The sequence below is a fragment of the Pelodiscus sinensis genome, chromosome 7 (genome assembly GCF_049634645.1).
Source record: "Pelodiscus sinensis isolate JC-2024 chromosome 7, ASM4963464v1, whole genome shotgun sequence".
In the NCBI taxonomy this organism is placed as follows: Eukaryota; Metazoa; Chordata; order Testudines; family Trionychidae; genus Pelodiscus; species Pelodiscus sinensis.
The window spans coordinates 47,393,484-47,420,424 of NC_134717.1; the positions used below are offsets into that span (position 1 = coordinate 47,393,484).

Sequence of the window (26,941 nt, forward strand, 5' to 3'; positions counted from 1 at the left end):
TTAAACGAACTCAAGACAAGCCAAAAGAAATTGGAGTCCAGTTTGTTTAGGTTTGGAGACTAGTTTAATTAGACATCAAGTAAGTGTTAACCCTACAGGCTGCGACCCCAGTTCATTTTTATCTCCCCTTAGTGGAGGGGCAGGGAGTTTCCCAGTCCTCTCTCTCAAAGCTAGTCACAGTTTAACATGTCAGGAAGAGCCAAATCCTATTATTTACTTCTGCCATTTTTTCAAATCAGCTACTTCTCCTCAGGCTTCTGTTTGCTGAGTATCCCCCAACTTACTGCAACCAGCTGGTCCCCTTTATAGGGAATTTTCTGATCCCACTTAGGTGGGGCTCATGCTGTGTAATCTCAGTTGGTTTAGCCCCTGGCTGTCCAGGTCCTGGGGTAAGCCACCCTGTTCCATAGTACATCCAGATAGGATGCCCAAACTGTGTTGCTAAGCACTGCAGATACTTCTCAGCAGAACACATTCAGTGGATGTTGCAGGTATACCCAGGAGGAACATCCCTGCTGTTCTTCTGATTATTACAGCATTTCCATGCATCTGCTGTGCTGCAGACTGGAATAGGGACATCTCTGAAGAATACACCTGCTGTATTCCTGAATGGTCTTGGTGCATCCTGACATTCTCTTGGGTAATGAAATGCTAATGATGAGATCAGCACACAGGTGCAAGATAAAGACCAGCACAAAAAGGCTGTCAAAACTAATTCTTATGGATTCACTCAGGTGCCTTCATATTGGCACAGTACCTGCTTCTCTTGTCATGTGTGTGTTTAATGGAACTGGTCTTCTTCATAAGCCTAATAAAGCTTAATAAAGCCTGTAAGCCTAATAAAGACTTTGCTCCTTTGTTATTTCAAGTGACAACCCTGAAACCAACCCACAAACACTTATCTTTGCAGTATGACCAGTGGCCTCAATAAATCAATGGTTGGAAAACAGAGAGATTTCTTTGGCCTGCTTCACTTAGTTCATGTTTTTTAACTGAATAACGTGAAGTGTTTGAACGTGATTTGTACTATCAAAATATGTTAAACTACATCATTTCAGAAACATACACCTGTAGCTCTGCTGCTGAGACATGAGGGATAAGATATGCAGACCACACAAACAGCAGAAAATCAAGTTAGGGAAGAGGAAAAAACGAGTTACTTGAGCGAAATAACAAAGATTCCATTGCAAATGAGTTCCCTGTCCACTCTAAGTACTTCTGTCATCCAATCACCATTTCTCTAAGCTGGTCCTATTTTAGATCTGTCCAACCAAGGAGAGCCTCTTTGGAGATTTACTGCCTATTCATTCTCCCAGAAGATAAGCAGAAGAGAGAAACAACTCTGTAAAGAGAGGGGGGTGGTGCACTGACTTACTGCGCCCTCCACATCATTCCGTAGGCCCATATGAAGCATATTTGTGGACTAGCACTCAGGGTACTTTTGCCCAAATCAGCTTCTTATCCTTCATCACTCCACTCTCAGGCCAGAAGAAACACAAAGGAGATAGGAGGAAAACAGCCCTTCTGAAACAACATGGGGCTGAAAACTTCACCTTAGTTCTGCTAATTTCCTTGGCTAGTCAGGTTTAGAACTCAGATCTCAGCAGAGAGGAATCACTCTCTAACCATGTTGTGTGAAAGTTAGTATAGGTGGGGAGGGAGTAAAATGGTCCAGCACTGACGGAGGGCTGAGATTACTCAAAATGAGGGAGGACAGGACCAACGAGTAGGTAGGGTCATTTCACTAAGAATTGACAAAGGAGAATCAGTTGACACTGAAAAAAATCCAGATGGTAGCAAAAACAAAGTAGCAAGCCTGTTAATTTTAGGTTAGAGATTATACTGGAGGGTCTTTCAATTATCATTCTAAGTGACTATCACTCTTAGTGAGACTTAGAGCTGAAAGAAATTAAGAACATGAGAACATAAGAATGGCCATACTGGGTCAGACCACTGGTCCATCTAGCCCAGTATCCTGTCTTCTGACAGTGGCCAATACCAGGTGTCCCAGAGGAGTGAACTAAACAGGTAATCATCATAGAAAGATAGGCAGGGAAAAAAGGCAGAAGGTGTTGCCTTATATATTAAAAATGTACACACTTGGACTGAGGTGGAGATGGATGCAGGAGACAGACGTGTTGAGAGTCTCTGGGTTAGATTGAAAGGGGTAAAAGCAAGAGTGATGTCATGCTAGGGGTCTACTACAGACCATCTTCCCAGGTAGAAGAGGTGAATGAGGCTTTTTTTAAGCGACTAACAAAATCATCCAAAGCGCAGGATTTGGTGGTGATGGGGGACTTCAACTATCCAGACATATGTTTGGGAAACTAACACTGCGGGGCACAGACTATCCAATAAGTTTCTTGGACAGCACTGAAGACAATTTTTAGTTCAGAAGGTTGAAAACGCTACTGGAGGGAAGCTGTTCTAGATTTGATTTTAAAAAATAGGGATGATCTGGCTGAGAATTTGAAAGTGGAAGGCAGCTTGGGTGAAAGTGAACATGAAATCATAGAGTTCATGATTCTAAGGAATGGTAGAAGGGAAAACAGCAAAATAGAGACAATTGATTTCAGGAAGGCAGATTTTGGTAAGCACAGAGAGCTGGTAGGTAAGGTCCCATGGGAAGCAAGACTAAGGGGTAAAACAACTAAAAAGAGTTGGCAGTTTTTCAAAGGAACATTATTAAGGGCCCAAGCACAAGCTATTCCTCTGCATAGGAAAGATAGAAAGTATGGCAAAAGACCACCTTGGCTTAACCAGGAGATCTTGCATTATCTAAAAATAAAAAAGGAATCATATAAAAAGTGGAAACTAGGACAAATTACAAAGGATGAATATAAGCAAATAATATAGGTATGCAGGGGCAAGAACAGAAAGGCAAAGGCAGAAACTAGCTCCAACTAACTACAGACATAAAGGGAAATAAGAAGACTTTTTATAAACATATTAGAAGCAAGAGGAAGACCAAGGACAGGGTAGGACCACTGATCAGTGAGGAGGGAGAAACAACAACAGGAAACTTGGAAATGGCAGAGGTGCTTAATGACTTCTTTGTTTCAGTCTTCACCAAGAAGTCTGATGATGAAGGAATGCCTAACATGGTGGGAACGGGGCAGATTTAGAAGATAAAATAAAAAAAGAACAAGTTAAAAAAGCTGGATGTCTGCAAGTCACCAGGACCGGATGAATACTCAAGGAGCTAATAGAGCAGGTATCTGAGCCTTTAGCTATCATCTTTGATTTTTTGTTGAGCAGGAAAAAAAAAACTACCACAACCACACACAAATATAGATCAAGTAGATCTGATCAAAATGTATATCTATACAATTGAACATTTTCAAAAGAAATTCCATCCTTTATTATGCAGTGTAGGTCAAATATTTTCAATTGCAAACTATCCAATTTTTTCAATAAAGTTTAAATTTGATTTTTAAAAAGTTACCAGAGAGCATTGCAGTTTTCTGTTACATTGATTTACTTTTTAAATAGCAAAAATGGAGATTTTGTTAAGAAAGTGTCAGTTCTGTGGTCAAATTCCAATCCTTAGTGATTCCAGCACCAATGATTTCACTAGGTAATATGGTAGCTCATCGCCATTGCCTCCTTTGCACTGCCCTTCAACACACTGCCTGCATGTTGAGTCCAGGGTCAGTCTCCACAAAATTTTATCAATGATTTTTGCTCAAGCAGTCACTGAGACACCTTATACAAGTTGAGTACGTGCTGCATAAAGAAAAACTACTTTTTGTTCATTTTGAGCTGGATACAGATCTAACTTTACACTGTAGCTGTAACAGCTCTAATTCTGAAACACAGACTCTTCCTTCAATGAGCCCTAGGCCTAAATTCTTCAGAGTTTTGTTACCTGTTCAAATGATCATTTCAGGTGTTGGGAAGTAAGCACACATCTATTTCCTCAGTAATCAATTAATTTCTTTACTTTTTTTTTTGGTGAGCTAATTTGATCAAAAGGTTCAAGTTCTGTCAGGATTAACCTTTGTATTACACAAAATTTACAAGATAATTAGGTCAGATGCCTCAAAAATTCTGCTGTTAAACATTAAAAAAAGGTTCTGTTATAAACTCCAACTATTCTTTGCTATAAATTACTAGCGTCTCCATTGCCACCGTTTGGACTTCCAGTAAAATAAAAGATTTTCTCCTTGAAAGTTCTTTGCCTTTAAAAATAAAGCAAAGCCAAAAGAGAGTAGCCCAGAGTGTAGATTTAGTCAGATGGTATGCATTGCTGCATCTAAGTATCCACTACAAATATATAACAAGATTTGATTCCTGTGACCTCGACAACTAAGAGGAAAACAGATACCTAGATTTGTTGACACAGCTTGGGTCACATGTCTACATAAATCCTATAGATCAAATATTAGAAATTTCTAATATTTGTACTTTGTATATTCTTCTAGATACCCAATTGTTCCCCAGCCATTATCCAAAATCTGCTTATTTACTTTTAAGTTAAAGGGCTATTTAAATTCTGTAATGTAACTTTAATCTTTTTAAGTCTATTCCCAGCTCTTTAAATCTAGAATGAAACTGAGTCACTAGCATAATACCCCTTTAGTTGGAATTTGTCCAGATTCCTAGTTAGGAAAAAAAACTTTACTAAGAAATAAAGGATCATATCTCTTTCACTAACTGATACCAGTATTAATAACTGTACTTAAATAGAGACTCAACAAGTAAACCAATACTGTTATTAATGATCCTGCTGGAGCAGTCAGCTAAAACGGTAAACAGACACCCTTCTCGGATGCTAAAAATAACCTTGGTGCTTGAAGAAGAACTTCCTCATCATTTAAAAGGTATTCTAAATCAGTGATTTTCAAAGGACAGGTTGCAACACAGTACTGGGTCATGGAAAGTCAGGCACTGGGTCACCTTGCAGTAGGGTGACTAGTGGGGGTGCTAAGGCCAGTTTCCTGCCTGTCCTGGCCCTGCAGACCATGCCGTGTCCTGGAAGTGGTCAGCAGCAAGTCCAGCTCCTCGGTGAAGGCAAGTTGCAAACTCTCACAAGATAAAAAAAGCAAAACAAGCCAAAAAATGAAGTCAATCCCATTTCAAAAGAAGCCCAAAATGAGCTCTGTCCATTTTTGTTTGGCAGTGCCTGACAATAAACCAGGAACTGGCCAATGGGTGTGTTGAGCCAGAGCTTGTTGTGGTGGAGCTGGACTTGCTGCTGGCTACTTCCAGGGTGCAGTGCAGTACACTAGGCAAGGACAGGCAGGAAACCTGCCTTACCATCCCACTGCATCATTGGGTGGGAGCTGCCAGAGGTGAACTTGTGCCCCAACAATCCCTTGTCCCAGCCTTGAGCCCCTCCAAACCCAGAAACCCCTCCTGCATCCTAAACACCTCATCCTCTGCCCCATCCCATAGCCTGCATCCCCTGTACCCTCCCCCCATGTCCGAGGCCAGAGTCCCCACCTACATACTGAACCCCTCTGCCTACACCGCAAATCCTTCATCTCTAGCCCCACCCCAGAGGTTTCCTACTTATTTCTGGTATCATCTTGATTTTTTTCAGGGTCAACTGCTTCTCCTTTGTCAATTCTTAGTAAAATGACCCTACCTACTTGTTGGTCTTGTCCTCCCTCATGTTGAGTAATCTCAACCCTCCGTCAGTGCTGGACCATTTTACTCCCTCCCCACCTAGACTAACTTTCACACAACATGGTTAGAGAGCGACTCCTCTCTGCTGAGATCTGAGTTCCAAACCTGACTAGCCAAGGAAATGAGCAGAACTGAGCTGAAGTTTTCAGCCCCATGTTGTTTCAGAGGGGCTGCCTTCCTGAAAATACTTACGTAGCGCTTATTAATGTGAGCCGTGCTAAGGTACATTGGGGTATAACTAAGAGAAATGGAATAAAATGAAGTAAAAGATAAATTAGGATGAATATTAGGAAAAATATTGCAAACACTAAGAGCTTGTAAGCAATAGAATAGTTCCTGTAGTCAAGTTGATGGAAGCTCCATGCCCTGGGATTTTTAAAACAAAATTGAATAAAACACTAGACAAGTTTCCTGAAGTACATCTTCTTGTATTTCGCAGAGTAATGGCACAGATGACAAAAAGTAAAAAAGATTTTAATCTCTATGACTGTGGTATAGTTTATATTTTCTCTATAACTTTAACAAATTATAGAAATATCTACTGTTTATATTTTCTCTATAATTGTAAACAAATTGAATGGATACTTTTCAGTAGTCATATCATACAACACAAGACTCAAGATGCAATTCTATTTAAATTGGAAAATAGGAATGTGAAAAGTTATTGTGTAGTCTTAATTTAAAGCTGGTAAATGAAGTTCACCCACAGACATCTAATCTACTTTAAGAATTTCTATAGACTATATCCAGTATTACCACCGATCAACACACAACTTCTACTGACATCTTCTTCACTTCCATGGTGGACCAAACACTATTAATATTAATTATGATTCCATGCATTTCTAATATGTCAATCACTGTAATATTAAAGCTCTTTAAGTATATGTCTTTAAGGAGCTCAGAGCCACCTCTAACAGTAATCTTTCATCCTCTAAGATGTGCTCATTTTGAGGAATATACACCTTCCACTTTTGTGCGGATGACCCTGAAAAGCTGATTTATTGCTCAGAATTGTGGCGCTTTTAATAAAAGTTTTAAATGAACTTGTATGTTACTGTCTGAAACAGATAGATCTTCAATCAGTTTATGAGCACAAATTTCAAATGACCCTGGAAGGTTTAAGGCATACTCTTGAATTGCCTCACATGTAGAATCACACGAACAGTCTTTCTGAGATGTTAAACAGCTTTCAGTTCAATCAGAAATCTAAATCTAGCCCTTGGGGATCTCGTATGGATTTCTGACACATTTCTGAGAACTTGGGGTTCAAAATGAACAGCTTTCCATGACCTATAAATCTAGATCTTTTTTCATTTGTGACATATTACACTGAAGTTTCCTCATGTTACTGTTTGAACACACCCTGGGCCTAATTCTCTTCTCACATTCATTAGTGTAAATCAGAATTAACACCACGGACCTCAGTGGACTTACCCTAGGGATGTAAGCAACTAGTTGATGACCCAATAAGCCTAGTCACTACTCAACTAGTGACTCCCCGCCCCCTTGCTGTCTCTGTATCAGAGGCAGCAAGCAGGGGGAGCAGGAGCTGGTACTGGGGGGAGACTGCTTAAAAGCTGGTTCTTCCCAACACCTTTTGCGCAGTGGGAGAAACAACACAAGCAGGGACTGAAGCAGTGACTGCTGTGTCTCTGCCTTTTAAATGTAGTAAGAGCCCCGTAGCACCTGAATGCCCAGTCACCCTGGGTTCCCTGCGACGCCTCTCCTTTTAAATTTTGTAACAGCCATGGACTAACTAATCGACTAATAGAGTAGTCAATGGCAATTCCTATCAACTGATCAAGTAGTTGATGGAAAAATCTGTTTCAGACTCAATTAGATGATTAATCAAAATTTAGCATCCCTAATTTACACTGAAACAAAAAACAGGACTATGTAGCACTTTAAAGACTAACAAGATGGTTTATTTCTTTAAACCATCTTGTTAGTCTTTAAAGTGCTACATAGTCCTGTTTTTTGTTTCAGCTACACCAGACTAACATGGCTACATTTCTATCACTAATTTACACTGGTGTGAGAAGAGAAAAAAGCAAGTGAACAAGGTAGTCATATAACACTTCTTTAGCTGAAATACACTCGCCTTCTATAGCAGTGTGTTAGGTTACTGGTACAGAAGTACTGATTTCTAGTGGGAATGTTAACTGGCCCTTAACTTAATAGTCAGCAATTGCTGTACCCCTGCTGAGGTATATTAAGGCTAGCTTCTTGTCTCAAGGAAATCAGTGTCAAAACTAAATGGACTTGGTCCTAATAATTTTGAGTTAATGAAAAATATTTAGAAGTAAATAAAATGTTCAGTAGAAAGTGCTGCAAATTATTGTTCCTAAAAAGTGTTTCAAACTATTAGATTGCATACATTATAGTAATGCTAGGAAAAAGTCACAGGCTATGCTGCATTTCCTCCAACTCCTTCATCACTCTGGTATCTGCCCTGTCTACATCATAAAAAAAAAAAATCACTCTAACCCAAGATGGAGAGGATGATTTCCTAGCTCAATCAAAGGAGTAATTCTCTCATTTCCCTCTCATGATCCCTGTACTGCCCTAAACGCTTGTGATCATTCTCCTGTCTTTCACTTGCTCAATAGCTTAAGCTTTCATGGCTTTATGGTCTCAAATAGGCTCTCCTATTTTTATTGGCTTCTTATTCTCTCTTTTCCCACTATTTGAGCAGTAGTAGAATGGGAAATCTACGTACCGTATATGAGTTCTGTTTGATGCTGAGGATTCTCCATGTGTGTCTGTCAGATTGCAAATTTCATTTTGCATGAGGGGCTTGTCTGCCTTTTCTATCTTATCTTTTGCCTCCATACTGAGCCAAAACCCAAAAGGTAGTGGCAGAAGAAATTCTGAGAGTTTCCTACAAAGGAAGGTGGCAATCCATTCAGATGGACACCCCCTTTTACAAAGAGTTGGTCACCACCTAAGGGAACTAGTTTTTCAAGTCTGAACTCGAGAGCTGATAACTAAGCAAAGAATCACCCAATGAGGGAACTGGATAACCCCAAGTTGATCTGTTCTGTCCTCTGCCAAAGGGGACTGGATGTTACAAATTAAGGGGCTCTTCCCCGTACATTGTAAAAAGGAAGCTTGAGCAATAACACCAAAAGGGCATTGACCATATGGGTCAGAAAGAGACTATAATCCAGAGGAGAAGCCATAGGCTGGAGGGGAATCCTGCACACCCTAAAGGACTCTGATCTAAACCTAAAGAACTCTCCAGAATGGTGAGGAAGCTGAGGTAGGAAAATGCATATAGCTGTCTTATATTTTTCCAGATCTATATATTTCTTGCACTTTGGGCCACTGATGAGGGAAGAGAGGAAAGGGAACAGTTTCCTCCTTTTGCCCAGCCATTTAAAAAAAGAGTCTGGGGCTCCAAACTGTGCCTGCTGCGGTAGCAGTCATAGCAGCTAGACCCTCTGGGCCCTTTAAATTGCTGCCAGAGCTCCGAGCACTGTTGGGGGAGAGGCACAGTCTCGGCATTGCTGAGGGCTGGCTGAACCCTAATCCTGCCCCTTCCACCCGAGGCCCCCGCCACTTCTGGGGGCCCAGAGCCAAAACACCTCCCCACAGTGCCCAACAAAGTCTATCATCAATCCTGCTTGCATTAGCTAAAGAAAATAGTGACTGATTTTGGAACGCTTTGCAAAGCCTGACTGGTTATTTCATTACATGTTCCTGAAGAAGCAAACTGGAAATCAGAGCATCCACAAAGTGGAATCCTGGAGAAGGTGTGGGATCAGTACTGATCCTGCTGGGAGTGGTGAGGAAGTTGCCTGGAGCTTTGTACCTACATTGGGGAAATCCACATCCAGACTCTACTCAGTTGCTGTACACCCAGTGGGGAGCAGGAAGCCAGGATTCCAGGGGACAGCAAGGCTCCCTGCAGGGAGCATAGACATCAGCCCAAGCCAGGAGCATGCATGGTAGCCTGGCACCAAATGGAATGGGCAGAAACCCAGTGTGGGATCCAGTAGAGCCATGAAATTGACAAGAACAGCAGTCAATAGCCAATGTAAGGAATGCGATGTCTGCACTGACATCACATTGCCCAAATGACACCAACACAAGTCTCTTTTCCCCTCTTGTAGTGGTGGGCTTTTTAAGTCCGCAAAGCATAGGAATTACAGTGGCAGGAAGAACATTTCAATGTATATACCTCCACTAGCGTGTCAACAAAAGTTAACTTTTGTCAAAAAACTGAAGAGTGTTGACAGACTTTAATTATAGACATTAGTTCAAACATAGGGGCTACGTCTACACTGGCATGATTTTCCGAAAATGCTTTTAACGGAAAAGTTTTCCGTTAAAAGCATTTTCGGAAAATCGCGTCTAGATTGGCAGGATGCTTTTCCGCAAAAGCACTTTTTGAGGAAAAGCGTCTGTGGCCAATCTAGACACAGTTTTCCGCAAAAAAGCCCCGATCGCCATTTTTATAAATAATATAGATATTCCCATCTAGTTTTCAACTAAGACATGATGACATTTTGGCAGAACCTAACTGTATAGTATCTTAAGCCACAGAAGGGCTGCTATGGTAGCAGCAGCAAACTGACTGACTGAAAATAGAAAACAAAAAGCCATCCACTATAATGTCATTCCCAAATCTATGACATCTGATCAAATCTCTAGGCCCTGGGAAATCATGTTAACACAAGCAAAATGCATTTTTAAGTAATGCTGGATTTTAAAGCTGCTTTCAAATGTTTACTTGTGAAGGCCAACATAAAAGAAAATCTAGATTGAATGAAGCTTTGAATAAAGTGTAAATCTATCTAATGCCCTGGCTGAGTTGTGAGGTAAGGAAAGGATGTGAGCCTTGAATTCAAATTGGCCCTCTTTACACAGATCATACAATACCATGAATTATGTTTTTTCTGCCTTGCAGCAAAACATTACCATTAAAATACTACATTTTATGTTTGTATTTTAACTTCATTTTCAGAAAGATCTTATGTATGACCCATTAACCTTCTGCTACTGTAGGTGTTCCTCTGATGACTTTTGAGTGTGGTTTCCTCTATCCCAGACATTAAAAGATGTTGTTCAATGGGAAATATTAGAATCATAGAACATCAAAACTGGAAGGAACCTCACAAGATCATTGAGTCCAGTCCCCTGCCCTCACTGCAGGACCCAGTACCATCTAGACTATCCCTGATAGATGTCTCTCTAACTTTTTCTTAAATATCTCCAGAGATGGAGATTCCACAGCCTCCCTAGGCAGCTCACACTGACAGTAAGTTTTTCCCAGTGTCCAACCTAAAACTCCCTTGCTGCAGTTTAAGTCCATTGCTTCGTGTCCTATCCACAGAGGCCAAGGAGAACAATTTTTCTCTCTCCTTCTTGTGACATCCTTTTAGATACCTGAAAACTGCTATCATGTCCCCTCTTAGTCTTCTCCTTTCCAAACTAAACAAGCCCAATTCTTTCAGTCTTCCTTCATAGGTCATGTTCTCTAGACCTTTAATCATTCTTGTCGCTCTTCTCTGTACCCTTTCCAATTTCTCCACATCTTTCTTGAAATGTGGCGCCCAGAACTGGACACAGTACTCCAGCTGAGGCCTAACTAGTGCAGAGTAGAGCGGCAGAATGACTTCACGAGTTTTGCTTACAACACACCTGTTGATACAACCTAGAATCATATTTGCTTTTTTTGCAACAGCATCACACTGTTGACTCATATTCAACTTGTGGTCCACTATGACCCCTAGATCCCTTTCCGCCATGCTCCTTCCTAGACAGTCGCTTCCCATCTTGTATGTATGGAACTGATTGTTCCTTCCTAAGTGGAGCACTTTGCATTTCTCTTTATTAAACCTCATCCTGTTTACCTCTGACCATTTCTCTAACTTGCTAAGGTCATTTTGAATTATGTCCCTATCTTCCAAAGAAGTCGCAACCCCACCCAGTTTGGTATCATCTGCAAACTTAATAAGCGTACTCTCTATCCCAATATCTATGTCATTGATGAAGATATTGAACAGTACGGGTCCCAAAACAGACCCTTGAGGAACTCCACTTGTTATCCCTTTCCAGCAGGATTTAGAACCGTTAACAACAACTCTCTGACTACGGTTATCCAGCCAATTATGCACCCACCTTATCGTGGCCCTATCTAAGTTATATTTGCCTAGTTTATCAATAAGAATATCATGCGAGACCGTATCAAATGCCTTACTAAAGTCTAGGTATATGACATCCACCGCTTCTCCCTTATCCACAAGGCTCGTTATCTTATCAAAGAAAGCTATCAGATTAGTTTGGGGGGGGGGGGGGGGAGTACAAGAGGAGTGAGGTGTCTCAGTTGGCGGCCACATCAGTGAGCATTGGAGGTTTGGGGACTTTTTTGCCTCTCACATGTGTGGTCCCCAACTGATTTTTCTGTGGGTCAATGGCTCCCAACCCAAAAAAGGCTCCCCACTCCTGCCGCAAATAAAGAAAACATTGAAACCTTTTGTGTTGGACATAAATTAATATTTTACATCGTTTAAAATGAAGTTTGATAAACTAACATGAGAAAATTAAAATGCTTAATCTGTTTAATAATTTAAATTAAACCATTCTCCCTAGCTGCAGCACTAGCAAAATGGCTCAGGCATAATGATGTAATTAAAGGTGAGTTTCCATTGTGACTGGTGGACTGCGGAAAGGTTTACATTAAGTCAGGTGGTTCATGGGCCAAAAAGTTTGTAACCACTGAAATAGAAGCATCCCCAGTCTCTCCCGATGAGTTAATGCAATGAAAATTGGGTTAATACAATTGGTGCATAGTTCCATTGGGGGGGGGGGGGGGGGGGAAGGTTTGCTTCTATGAGAACTAAACCCTGGTAGAGGACAGTGGGTGGAGTTCTTAGAGGGGTCACACATCACCTTTTACTTCCAGTCATATGTCCATCTTGACCCCGGGAGTACTACCTCCAGAGGTGGGACTTTTTATGGCAGGCAGGCGAGGCTAACGGGCATCAGGGGACATGGCTAATGTGTTCCTAATTTCGGTTAAAAAAATATGGCCACCATACACACATCTTTCATTCAATTCCTGATTATCATCCACACCCTCAGGTTTTGTTTGTTTTCACTACAAGATGTACTTACTACTACACTGAAATTTCTCAGGGCAAGGGGTCTTGCCAAAGCTGTTGTTGGGCACAGTGTTGTTTTTGCATCAAGATTAAGAATAGGAAATTTTCTTTGCTCCCATCTTAACCTGCAATCTTTCATGCTCTGGAAGTCACTCATGATGTGATTGTTGTGACTTGCAGTTTCAATCAGGCCCTTAAACTCAGAGAGAACTTAGTGGGAATATAGACTCTACCCCATCCCCTACCTCCCATGCAATGCTTCACCCTTGCTGCTTTTTATTTTTTAGGACTTTATGTAATATATGTTTTAAGCTTTTAGTCTTCATGATTTTCACAGTTGTGGGAAATTATGGAGGGAGGTCTGGTTTTTTTTTAAATGACAAAGTTGAGATGCAAAAAGAGTTCAAGCTTTAAACCTGGTGAAACACCAACACAGAAGCAAGCTGGGTGACGTAATATCTTTTTAAAAATTTTGGTCAGCTTTGGTTGGTGAGAAATTAGCTCTTTTGAGCTACAGAGACCTGGAGAAGAACTGTTAGCAGTATGGACATTGTAAAAATCAAAATGGCGTCTGTGAACGGAGACAATTAAAAATGGAACCCAAGAGACTGTTGCCACCAAAACACCACCTTTGCACACATCATGTGGTTATGCTCACAGCACCACCAAGCTGCACACCGCACAGAATCTGCACAAGGCACCAAAGCTTTGCACTGAGTACGCCTTGCTTTTGCACTCGGAACCTTCAGAGTTTTCCTGCCTTGGGCTCTATAAAATCCAGATTTCTGAGAAGATCGGGTTGGCAGTTTTCCGTGCAACCCTGGAGGAGAGTCATTCCATCATCAGAGACCATGGTGAAGTCCCAATCCAGTGACAGACCAGACCTGACTCCGCTGGCGCCCACAAGGTGCTTTGGCCCACAGCTGTAGCAACAGCCCAGCAAGCCTCAGCTACCTGCTTCTCCCCACAACATCGGATTTGTGACCACAGAGCTCTGCCATAGTTCTGCGCCTGCTGTGGCAAAGGCCCTTCAAGGCACCCAGAACTGCTCTGTCTGCAATTCATAAACTGTATGCTGGTCCGTTGCGAAGGCAGAGGCTAAGCAGAAAACTAACCTGTTTGTAATACCACCGCTAACACCAGAGCATCAGGATGCCTAAGTGTTCCTCCCCTGAAAACTACCAGGAGCTAAAGGGTTGAAGGTCCTGAGCTTCAAGCTGCCTCAGACAGACTGGCTGTGTCTAGACTGGCCAGTTTTTCCGGAAAATCAGCCGCTTTTCCGGAAAAACTTGCCAGCTGTCTACACTGGCTGCTTGAATTTCTGCAAAAGCACTGACTTCCTACTGTAAGAAATCAGTGCTTTTTGCGGAAATACTATGCTGCTCCCGTTCGGGCAAAAGTCCCTTTTGCACAAAAGGGGCAGTGTAGACAGCTGAGATTTGTTTTGCGCAAAAAAGCCCTGAACGCGAAAATGGCGATTGGGGCTTTGTTGCGCAAAAGCATGTCTAGATTGGCCACGGACGCTTTTCTGCAAAAAGTGCTTTTGCGGAAAAGCGTCTGTGCCAATCTAGATGCTCTTTTCCGAAAATGCTTTTAATGGAAAACTTTTCCGTTGAAAGCATTTCTGGAAAATCATTCCAGTCTAGATGTAGCCACTGAGTATTGAGTTCTGCCAGTTGTTATAGCTATTCTGTCTTCTATTATATCAGTGGATGAGGGGTTGTTTTATCTGTTCAGTGTTTATAAATCCATTGTTTTAACTTACCTGTTATTTTTTGTACTTTACAATATACTGTTAAATTTGAACACTATATGTGTCTGTGTTATTTGGACTGGAGCTGAGAAATCTGCCGGTGACAGATACAGTGGTTTCCAGGTCAGATCATCTTCTGGGACAAAGGCATTTAACATCGTTTAAGATCAGGCCCATTAAATTTAGTTTACTAGTACACCTTTGCTGGTAACAAGACCTTTGAGGAGGCTGTGTCTGTCACCAAACATATTTGGTCCAATTAAAGATGATATTTCACTCTAAATAAGTTAAATTGCAGTTAATTGACTAGTTGAGTAGTCGATGGAATTTCAAAGGGGCTCATGCCTGGCTCAGCTGTGTGGCAGCTGCCCCTCTGACATGTCGCCTCGGCATGTCAAAGGGACAGCACCGTGGTGCCCGGGGTCAAGTAGGGACTCCCCAGTGACCCCAGGTTCTGGGGAAATACCACTGGGGAGTCCCCAGCTGACCCCAGGCTCCATGGTGCCTTGGCATTTTAAAGGGGTAGTGCCACACAGCTGTGCTGCGGCTGCTCCTTTGAAACGGCTCAGCTGTGCAGCACGGCCGCTTTGAAGTACCCCTTCTTCCCCTCCCCCCCACATTGCTGCCTATCTGATAGAGGCAGCACGGGAGGGAGGGGGAATTGACTAGTTGACTGACTATCTGATAGTCGACTAGTCCTTAACATCTTTACTTCACTCACCTTGTAGCTCGGATCCGGGCATCAACATCACTATAACAAAACAGCAAAAGCCACTATATCACATGTCAAGATATACAAAATAAATATCCTAAAACCAGACATGATTTGTTGATTTAACTATTCATTCACTTGTCCATTTGTAACGTGCCCTATTCAGACGTTTATATCACTGAATTTCAACTCTAGCAAGTTCTCAAGCAGCATTTTTCTTGCTTTCCCTATCTGTAAATAATTTAATTATTACTGATGAAACTGTTTTAGGAATTCTGTATACTGTGAAATCAGCAGCTAATTTCTAAGTTATTTGCAAAAACCAACCTCTGCTCCAAACTTCCTCCTCCCCCCCAAAAACACAAACAATCAAACAAAAACCCTAGAGATTTCAGGTGCGTAAGTATCCTCTGGAATCACAGTTAAAGTTGCCTCCCTCAGCCCCACCACAATCTGAAACGGCCCCTTGTGAGTCAGGAGTGGCCAGAGGGGCTGCAGGAGGGTCAAGATGCAGTCCCCATCTGACAGCATGGAGCTCACCATGAGCTGCAGGCAGAGCATCAGACATAAGGGGCAAGTGCTGCTATAGCAAGGGAGCTGCCAGTGCTTCTGCAAAGCAGCTCAAACTGTGGAGGAAGAACCCACTGAAGGGTGAGTGACCCAGTCAGTTCTTTTACCCACTGTTTTATTTCACAATCTGATGCCATTCAAAAACAGCAGCCTGCCTTTTGTGTGTGATATCTTGGGGAAAATATTTAAACTAAAATTATCCATTCCCCACGTAGCTCTTAAAGGAAGGGCTTGGCCAAGAAGGACTGTGACAACTCCCTTTGCAAGGGGGAGAGACTATAGCCCTGCACTCAGCGGAGGCAAGGGACTGAGCAGCTTCCAAGGGAAATGAGGGGACACCATGCCCACGGTAGGGAGGGCAGGGGCACCAAAATGCAAGTTTGCCCAGGGCACTATTTCCCGTAAGGCTGGCCCTGTTCAAAACACTTCAAAACACATTTCAAGCATAAAGAACAATACAAAAATTGAGGCTACACTAGAGGTTTTACCTACTGTTAGCATTTTAAATAATTAGTGAATAATTATTTTCCCAAAACAGAGAATCAAATGGCCTGGTGTATCATTCATATAACAAAGCCAGGGTTGGACCATATAAGTCCTCAAGGTTCAGACCTTTAACTTTACTGATGCATGTGAGTAACGACTTCTTACTTTGTAGCACACTTTGCAGAATCAGTCCCATTATTCATTTGTATAGCTCTTTGGGAATAATTTGATGGCTTAGAGCCTGGAATTGCTCTTGTAATTGTATTTATGTCATGTCTCAGAAACAATCATTAAAACACAATTATATTAAATTAAAACAGAGCCTTAGGATTCTAGAATGTATTTGATGTATTCTAGCTTTTTCACAGTCCTGGAAGTTTCAGTGTAAAGCCTACAGAGGGCAAGGAGAATACCTGGACAATAGATCACAGTTTAATATAGCTCAATATATAGCTATCTGGCTGAACATGAAGCTGTAGCACACAGGTACAGTGCAATGCAACAGTAATGGGCTGGACTCTAGCACTGATATTTTGTGTCAAGTGCTTATGGAAGTATCTTGGCTTTTTATAATCACGTGTGTTCATGCTTTCTAAGCACCAAACAGAATTATAAATTTAAACAGCTTTATGAAAAGCTCTCTGCATTCCCACAAACTTAAATCTTTCAGGCCCCCTACTGAATTAGGAAGAACATGTCAGGTTAATAAACATGTTTTGTTAAATATTTATTGAGGATGATGGCTGAAATGTCTACTTCTTAAAAAAAGAGAATTTTTTAATTATTATCTAAATACTTATAGAAACAAACACTTAAAATATTTAATTCATTTGCACAAGGAAGCTTTAGAAGAACACTCATTTATTCCAAAACTCCATCCATATGACTTTACAAGAAGGATGTCAAGTGGAAACAATATAAAATAGAAGTGCTCTTATCAGAAAAATCCTCACTACATGTCGGGCTCAACAAAGACACCAACTACCTTACCCATTACAAAGATAGCTTCCCCAATTATCACCTCTAATACCATTAGCTCACAGACATTTACCTTTCCCCACCTCTAATATCATTAGCTCAGAGACATTTACCTTCCTCCCCCCCCATCCCCCTTCTGTTCTGAAATGTGATTTGTCCTTTTCATATGTGTTCACTTTTTTTTAATTGTATCCTTTGGTATATATGGTTGTGACTATTTTCTTCCACTATTTGATCTGAGGAAGTGGGTCTGGCCCACGAAAGCTCATCATCTAATAAACCATCTTGTTAGTCTTTAAAGTGCTACATAGTCCTGTATTTTGTTTCAGCTACACCAGACTAACACGGCTACATTTCTATCACTAGCTGATTGGTGATCTTGAAGATAAGGCACAGTATCTAACAACTTCTGGTAATATATATAATCATATATAAACTTCTGGTGATATATGTAACATTATCTGAGGGTGTTACATATCCCCATTTATCACTATGTTTCTCAATTAGGGAAAGTCATGTTATCAAAAAGGTATCTGGACCAAGGTGTGTGTGTGTGTGTGTGTGTGTGTGTGTGTGTGTGTGTGTGTGTGTGTGTGTGTGTGTGTGTGTGTGTGTGTGTGTGTGTGTGGAGAGGGAGCTGTGTTCATGGAGTGTGCTTGAAAGTTCTGGTAATACCACTTTTGGAACAGGGTGTCAAAAGACATTTCTTACACAACTGTAACTATTGACAAACACCATGATACAGTTGAAAGTTCAATCACAAAAAGTTAGGGAATTCAGTTATGTTTCATAAAACAACTTTAATTTTGCTCATTTGCGTATGTCTTTAAAACAGGTGATGCATATAAAGGCATGCAACTTAGCATGTAACATAGTAAAGGTTGTGTAAAACTTTACATTATAAGGCCCTTATAAGTTTGCTTTTAACTTTACAAAAACAAACATTTGGGCTGAAACTTTCCAAGTCTAATCCTAAATTGCATTTTATTTTATTTATTGAAGTTTCCAGTTAAACTAGTTTAGGTGATTTCTGAAAATGAGGTTTGGTAAAATGAGTTGTCTTTGTGCTAAAAAAATGTTAGTAATTTAACTGAGCAGCACCAGTGCTTCCACGTACACACATATACCCAGATGAATAATATTACAAATCAATTCAAGAATGTATGCAGGACTGTGAAGAGAAAATAACAGTAGGCAACCCCATATTTAGGCTGCCTAACACGTTCCATTAGAGAAGATTCTGGTGACCTTTTCCTTGGGAAGCGCTAAAATCTCTATTGTTCACGTCCTTTGATATTTGACAGGGGGGAAAACTGTATAGTCTATAAAGGTGGTTTGGTTGATTCATGGAATTGTATACAGCTAAAGTTGGTTAAGTTGTAAAAAAAAGTTACACTTCCATTTCCCTTCTCTTATTCTCCTTGTTATGCCAAAATCACTGAACATTCCCAGGAGAGGTAGATGGGACAGGCACCACACAGCCTAATCCAGCAAGATGCCAGAGTAGGGGTCTGCAGGAGAGAAACAGGCTGAACTGGATCAGGCCAAACCAGGCCCCCCAAACTTCTGCATGTAACACATGGTCCTGGTAGCTTATCTATCCTCTCTACAACCCCTAGGAGCACCAAAGGGGAATTAACTCCTCCCAAATCCTGGGAAGAGCCAGACAGACTGACCTTGGTTCCCCACAACCACCCCTTGGACTCACCACATTGCATCAATTCCCTCCTCCCTTTCACCCCTCCCTTGTAGGATTGCCAGATACTTTCACAAAAAATCCCAAACTTGGCAGGAAAAAAAAATTGGCTGAGCAAAAAAAAAAAAAAAACCCAGGGAGCTCCCCTCTCCCCCAAAAAAAGATCACTGTGCTCTTGCCAGAGGTGGCAGGGGAAGAATGTCCCTACTGGCCTTCCGTCCGAGAGAAACAGAAAATACCGGTATTTTCTTCTTCTTTTGTAAATCAGACAGGGGCCAGAAACAATGGACTGTACAGGCCAAAACCGGACACCTGGCAACCCTACTCCCTACATAGGGACACCATATAGTACTGGTCTCTGGGGGGTGGAGGAGAGAGGAAACCAGGCCAGGCTGAACTTGCCTATACAGTCACCCTGTGGATCTAACACCCTATTTCTTCCCCTTAAGAAAACAGTCTTATCTAGCTATCAGCTGAAGTTGTGAGGCGTGGTCTACCCCACCAACTTACATTAGTATAACCACATAATTACAGGCGTAGAAAGAGTGGACTTCTCCCATTACCACAGCCACCAATTCTCAGGAAAGTGGAGAACCTTCATCAACAGGAGAAGATCTCCTGTCTATGTAGGTTAGCATCTTCACTAAGCATTACCGCTGCAGCACTGTACGTGTAGACAAGCCTTCTGTCTTTAGTAACAGTCTGTTCTGCAAATGGAGGAGAGTGTTGTTACAATTGCATATAAGACTAACTTTTTTCTTTTAAAAACACGTATAGCCTAGTTCTGAAAGGTACCTAGTACTTTCAACTCTTTAAACCTACAATGGTGGTTGCAAAGTTAGTCTCAGGATCCAGCTGGTAAAGTGTTCTCTATCACAGAGACTGTACAAGTTTAGGGTTCCACTGTGCTTTACAGATACTGGCCTGTGCTGGGAACCTCATGCAGCCTTAGAGGACTGGGAGAATGCTGTGAAGAGGACTCTTCCTGTTACAACTATTCAGAAGTGATCGGTAACCACAGCCTAGCATCCTCCCTGCCCCTCATCATCTCTTTGGGGTATCTTGAATGCTGGGGAATGCTAGATGGAAGAACATCAATCCCTGCATTCAGATGAACTGCAAAGGGACTGCAATTGTACATGGACTGCAGCATCCTCCCTTCGCTTGCACATCCCTCAGCAGTGGAGCAGAATTTGGCCTTCAAGATAGACACAACCAAGACAGATCAAGTAAAGGAGCTAATTGGTGAGGAGAAGAGTTAAGGTACGTAAACAAGCTTCCAATTCTACCTTACCCCAAAGAAGCCAAGCTATCAGTAGTAAATTTGGGTCTGTCATCATCTTTAAATGTTTATGATCATGTAAATGAGAGCACCGATCAAAAACTGGAACCTCCTGTCGCACAAACTTTACAAGTCCACACGAAACATAACATGCCCGTGAACAACACCTGGCTTTGATTCCACAACTCGAAATCACAGCCAACAAACCATCCCTCGATTTTTCCCAAATCTAGCTAATATAAGAAAGCTGTTGTTTGAAAAAGATCCTAGCTTCTTTTACCAGTTAAACTAAGTTTTCTAGAAGAGGTTATTACTTGTCTGTGTCCCTGGCCTTATTGATTATTGTGTAAATATTAGGCTTCCTGCTTCTGGAAAAGCTGCTGCAAGGTTCCTTTCAGTGCTGTTTGCATATTTCAAGCTACTGCGTGGTTTAGAACAAGGAAGTTTATGTAATGTACCAGAGAAACTGCAGTACATCATGGCTCATTTTAAATCAGGTATGAATACAAGACTCAGATGAACTCACAAATACTCCTTTCATCTGAAATGTAAATAATAACCTTTTTCCCCTGCAGAAGGTTTAAGCCGTTTTAACCTCCAAAATGATTACTTTTTGTTGTTTCTTCATTAGAGCATTGGATAGAAAGAGCTCAAGATGAATCTTTCCTGAATTTATTCAGAAGAGATTACACTTTCAAATATTAGGGTATTTGAATGTCATTTTCCAAATATTTTGTGTGTCTAAAATTACAACATATGATAACCCTAAACTTTACTTTGGGAGTTTTAGTGGTATAGCAAATAAAAGTGAAAAACAATTTTTGCCACCGAGGGCCAAATTTGCAGATCCTCATACAATCACCAATATCAGTCAGCAAAAAGACAGAACATTTACGCATGCAGTTGGGTAACTGCTTATCTATCAATCCATTTATGAGCAGTTACCCAGTTTTCAAAATGGGTGCATGAGTCTTAAAAAATCTGGCCTGAAAGTCTTGATTATGTAGGAAAGTTACAAAGTTATTTGTTTCAATAATTTGCATATGCCATGTACACTGAGAAATCTTATGATCCTGAAGATATGAAATGTTATAATCTTCAATCCATGTAGGTGTCCAATTTTGTTGGTTCTCACATGACAGAGTACCTCTTTTCTCACCAGAACTGAAACTTGGATAGAAAGAGCTCAAGATGAGCTCATCTAACAGATGGAAAGGTGAAATTCCTCAAACTATGACTTGATTCAAATTTTCTGTAGTTTTCAACATATACATGTATAATATTGTTACTACAATAACTGCAGTGCAGAGAATTATGATCAGTGATGTTGAACTGAACCTTCTGAACGTAGCACCCATATCAAAGGACAACCTGAAATTCTGAAAGAATCTAATGCATTTCGATATACTTACTTAGAAATGGAAGAACAGAGAAAAGAGAAACACAGACTTTCCAGTGCTCCCTCTGTTCTTTTAGACTTTTGACAACTATATTAAAATTTCCACAAAATGTATTTTCTTGCAACAATAATAGTGTCACAGTAACACAGAAACAAAGGGTCTGAAACAATCATGAAGTTACAGGCCGTCCAAGATATGTTCAAAAAAACTTGGACTTATAGCGAAACAACTTAAAGTGGGGAATGTTTTTCCTGCAGCTCACTTCCATTTGTGCAAATTAGTAGTAGTTGTTTTGGGGTGGGGGGGTTGCGCAACTTAAGAGCGGGGAATGGGAAGACTTATAATACATCAGTTTTTACAAGCATCAACGACTTTAGTGTGGAACGGATGTATACCGGGACAACTTATAGCATCAGTTTAGTGTACAAGTCTGCACATTATGAATGTCAAGGAAAAGATAAGCACAGTTAAAAACAAACTGCAGTGATAAAAAGATTAGAGCAAATGATTTTGAAATGACTAGTGCTTTTAGTATTGTAACACACATAGACAAAGAGCAAATCTATTTCGATAAAATCTGAAAAAACCTAGCTATCATATTTGCATAATCATATAATCATGCTGAGGCAATTTTTTGTCCTTAGAAAGTTAAAACATGTTTGTGGTGAACCAAAAAAAGATGATGCAATAAATGATCCACAATAGTTTTTAGTAAGAGGACAGATCTGAAAGAAGAATTAGTTTAAACTAGCAAATTCTAGTTTTAAATAAATTAAATCATGAGAATCTAAATTTGCCACAAAAACATATGAGAAAATGCTTTTGGAGACCAGAGGCTGTTCCATAACATTCACAGTGAATAAAACACTTTATCAACATTTATTTAGATGTCTGGAAAAACTGCCAATGACATTCCTTTGTCCTGCATGAAGTTAATTTGTTTTCTACAAATTAATCCTCCCAACTGTAAAACTAACAAAGATTTACAGATTGGAAGGAAAGCATTGATCTGTTTGCTACTTAATAAGACATCCACAGAAGTTTCTGAAAGGCATCCGACTTTTTTAACATTGCTGCCAAGCAGAATGGTGAAAACTGCAATATATTAACATTTCACAAGCTGAACAATTTGGAAATATTTCCTGAAATACAGAGTGTAGGTATTCTTTATTTTAAATGCAATTACTATTATAGAATTATGTATAGTACTATCTTCATTCAGTAAGATTTTGCAGAATCTTAAGAGTCATTAGTGATGATCATTATTAAAGTCAATGGACTTTTTAAAAAAATCATCCAGTAGCACACAGCAAACAGAAACACACTTATTGTAATATCTGAGATATAAATACTTACAGCTGTCTCACTAACAAAAACTTTTACTTATAGCCATCTTTCAGAAAATGTCATGATTACCATCTGAACAAGAGTGAAGTTCAAATGCTGATTCTGGCATTTTTATCTCTCTATGGCATATGTTAGCCAAAGATATAAAGCACCTGAAAGAAATGAATCACAGGCAACTAAACAATCAGAGACTAAGATTTCCTAAACTGATACTTTAGTGCCTGAACCACAGCAAATAAGTACAACTTGTGTTAATGGATCGCTCTTCAAAATAAATTACTAAAATATTACATACATTTCTCTTTGTTATAGATCTGGAAAAAGCATACTGAGTGCCAGTCCATTATGCTAGTTCGTTGAAAAAGAAGGTGCCACTTCCCACAACGCTTTACTTACTCAGAAGCATGTTTCTCATCTATAGTTAATTCAGCAGAATGATAAATTCTACACCGCAGATTCAGTAAAGGGAGAGTTAAACTCCTTTTGTGGGGCTTGACTGAAGTTTTGAGCAAGATTTGAGCAGGGCCTGTTGAGAAATATGTTTGCACCTCTGGGCAGCTGAGGTATGCCACTTCATTCCCATTGGCGAACAGTACCTCTCAGAAACTAAGTGAAACAATAGAGAGACTGTCAGTTGCTGTTGCCACCTCAGACTGTGAGGCAACATCATGAAAAACTAAGTCACTTCTCTGAACTTTTTAAAGTGGTATATATTAAATTTGTCTGTCCAGCACTTAGTTTAAAAATAAACCTCTGCCTCTCATTAAGTAATAACGCCTCCCAAATGCTTCCTCCCTCTCACTTACCATATGCACAACATTCATAATATTTTACTACACAGATACTTAAAGCAAAAAAATATTGAGGACGAGATCAATGATTAGACTAATTCAATCCTTGTATAAGTGGGTTCAATTTCACCAACTTTAGTGAAATTGTGCCTGCCTACATGAGTACTGTGTTGGTTTAATTATGTGCAACTTACTTTCCTTCAAATAACATGTGAGATTTTTTTTAACCTGGAGTCAAATAATGTTTACTTGTTTCTGAATGTTTGGCAATTTCTGCAAAGGCATAAGATTAGCTTGAACCAACATGTAATAAAGTGTTGACATTTTCGGCTGATATACTGATTGACTACTGAAATCCATGATCAACTGTTCGTGAATACACTGTACAATAACCAGCTGTAATGGAGAGAAAGCTTCTTTTATTAGAGAAGTACAAAACAAAAATCTGTATGGAAAGTATAGAATATATAAAGGAAAGAATCAGTGCAGCTCCCAATACCTTTGGAGTACCGCCAGTGAAGCTAAGTGCAGTGAATCCAAGTGTGAAAATCTGGGGAGCTTGTCTACGTACAAGTAATTAATTCTGGTGTTTTTTATGAATATGGTATATAATTGAAAGCTTCTGTACATGCAGCATTGTCCATCTGCCATCAGGGTTGGTGTCGCATCTCTCCTGGACCAGGGACAGTGGAGTCATTAATCTGAATAAACCCTCAATTCAAACAGAAGCATCTTAGAAAAATGGGACAGCTGAAGGTTAGGAGAACTGATTCCACACCATTTGTGAGCTGGTTGAGGGGGAAAGGAGCAGCAGAATCAGTGGCATGGGAACATTTTAAAAAGTGTGGGTGCTGAGCCACCTTGCCCCTGGACATCCCTCCCCCAGCTGAGGCTTAGAGAAAAGCCCTGGCACACTGGGCCAGGAGCCGGAAACCCAAGTGCTAGACTGGGAACAGCAGCGCCCCTTGTATTCCTAGTTTCCAGGCCTGGGAATGGAAGCTCCCTAGTAGGGCAACAAAGAGAGCAAGGTGTTGAGACACTCCCTCAAAAACACAGAAGGACTCAGAGGAACAAAGTGATAGGACTTTGGAGGGAGAGGGACCTTTATACTGCCAGACTAGCCAGAGCTGGAGAACAATGACAGGCTGAGTCACAAAAGGAGACTCCAGGCTTCTAAAGAGAATGAAGTCCAGAGGAAGGGATCCACAACTTTCAAAAGGACACTGACTCAAATCCCTAAGACTACCAAGAGACAGGGATTTATAGGATTTATTTATTTCATCTGCCTATCGTCTGTACTTTATAAAATAAACAGCAATGGTTTTAAACATCCATTTACAAAATCTGTCTATTTGTGTGAACTGTTTTATAGCCCTGGAAAAGTTAAGCCATAGACCCAGCAAACAGACTCATAGACTTCAAGGTCAGAAGGGACCACTATGACCATCCAGTCTGACCCCCTGCACAGTGCAGGCCACAGAATCTCACCCACCCCTCCTAGAATAATCCTCTCACCTATATCTCAGATATTGAAGCCTTCAAATACTTTGAAGACCCCAAGATGCAGAGAATCCTCCAGCTGTGATCTGTACCCCATGCTACAGAGGAAGGCGAAAAACCTCCAGGGCCACATGCAAGGTGCAGAACTGGAAAGGCGTGCTTAACCTATTGGAGTGCCCCAGAAGGGTCAGTGGTTTGGAGGTATGAAGCCACCAGGCTGCAGGCTCCCACTTCCACCGGTCTATGGATAGAGAGCCCTGTGCAGACAAAAAAATTGCATCCATATCCATAAAAATGAGCCGTGGATATTTGCATCCATATCTACAGATGAGGATATATGCAGATATAAAGCAGATGTATGTGTAGGCTTCCATATACAAAATATGTATCTGCATTCACATCCGTAGCTGCAAAAATGAGCTGCAGATATCCGTGGATTTGCAGGGTTCTATCTATGGGGCCAAACAAATGTACCAGTACGTACAGAGTCAGTGGCTGTAGCCTATTCACTTATGAAGGGAAGCTTAAAAAGCACACAGGCCCAGTGTGTAGATCCAAACATAGCAGTCTCGTGGATGTCCAAAAAGGGAAAACTTGCACAGGGCTATGATACCAACTTATACCAGAGCAAGTGAGGTCAGAACATGGTCCTATATTTATTAAAAACTTCACTGTACAGATTGTTCCCTCAGCCATACATCAGTCTGAGCCATGCTTATAGATACACCCCCTCAGTTCCATCTGAACAGGAAAGATTTTTATACATATTTTGAAAACATGACTCTTTCATGGTTTTAATGGAGGATACGCCACATTTTTGTTTTGGTGTTTACATTTGTTCTTGGATTAGACTCACATAAAGTATGGAAAGGGAAAAATAAAAAGATGACATGGCAGTCAATACCCACTATTCCCGTTTCTCCAAGTCCCTTTGGAAGTGATGTGGCAGTTACACACAAAGAGTGTTTATATGATACAGGTCAGTTTGTGGTTTGTGGATGGAACTTTCGCCTGAGCAGACACCACATCCAATTTTCCCTACTTCAAAAATATTTGAAGCAACAAAGTAAGGAACCCTGTGAGAAAAATAAAACTTATTTAAAAAAAAATCCTTCAAGAAAATCAACAGTCTTAGGGCCAGATCCTCAGCTCATGTTAATCAGCTTGCCTACATTATAGGACAGCAGAGAAGAACGTACAAACCTCTGTATGTGGAACTATTTCACATCAGCTCTCTGTGTGGGTACTGGGAGAGAAGGGGAAGGGAATGTATTTATTTATTTTAATTACTTGTTCTATTTTCCTGGCCTTTTCTGGTAATTTTATTTTTAAAAAGTTTAAATTATCCAACTGTAACCCACATCTAAGACTGATATTGCCTTGGCCAGGCTAATAGCCTTGGCCAGGCTAAATCCAAGCCCCATCCTCAACAGAATATGTTCTTTAAATGTTGAGCCCATACGATAGTAGGGAAGAGTTGGAAAATGTGAAGCTGCATTGTTCCAACCCCACAAGGCAAATCAAAAGAATAAGAATAACTCTTTTCAAAATTCTCATGATTTTTAAGTAGTCTCATGATTTTGGGGGATCTGCCTTCTCACATTTGAATAGTTGTGGTTGGCAACATTAATGCAAGAATCTTCATGTATGCTCAGGTGACTCGGTTCAGGTGCCCCAGCACAA

General features: G+C 40.6%; 1 protein-coding gene across 8 annotated transcripts in view; it reads right to left on the minus strand.

Moving 5' to 3' along the window:
* The window catches only part of ZNF385B (zinc finger protein 385B), a 330,914-nt gene that overhangs the window by 169,071 nt on the left and 134,902 nt on the right, over positions 1 to 26,941 (minus strand). The window contains exon 1 of one of the 8 annotated variants that reach the window (XM_006119429.4): positions 23,364 to 23,529. The exons of 6 other annotated variants lie outside the window; for them this stretch is intronic. In XM_006119429.4, the coding sequence (XP_006119491.1) occupies positions 23,364 to 23,382 (19 nt within the window). In that variant the 5' untranslated portion in view covers positions 23,383 to 23,529. Of the gene's footprint in view, positions 1 to 19,448; positions 19,646 to 23,363; positions 23,530 to 26,941 lie in introns of those variants that run through there. One more of the 8 variants, XM_075933739.1, reaches the window with a different exon arrangement.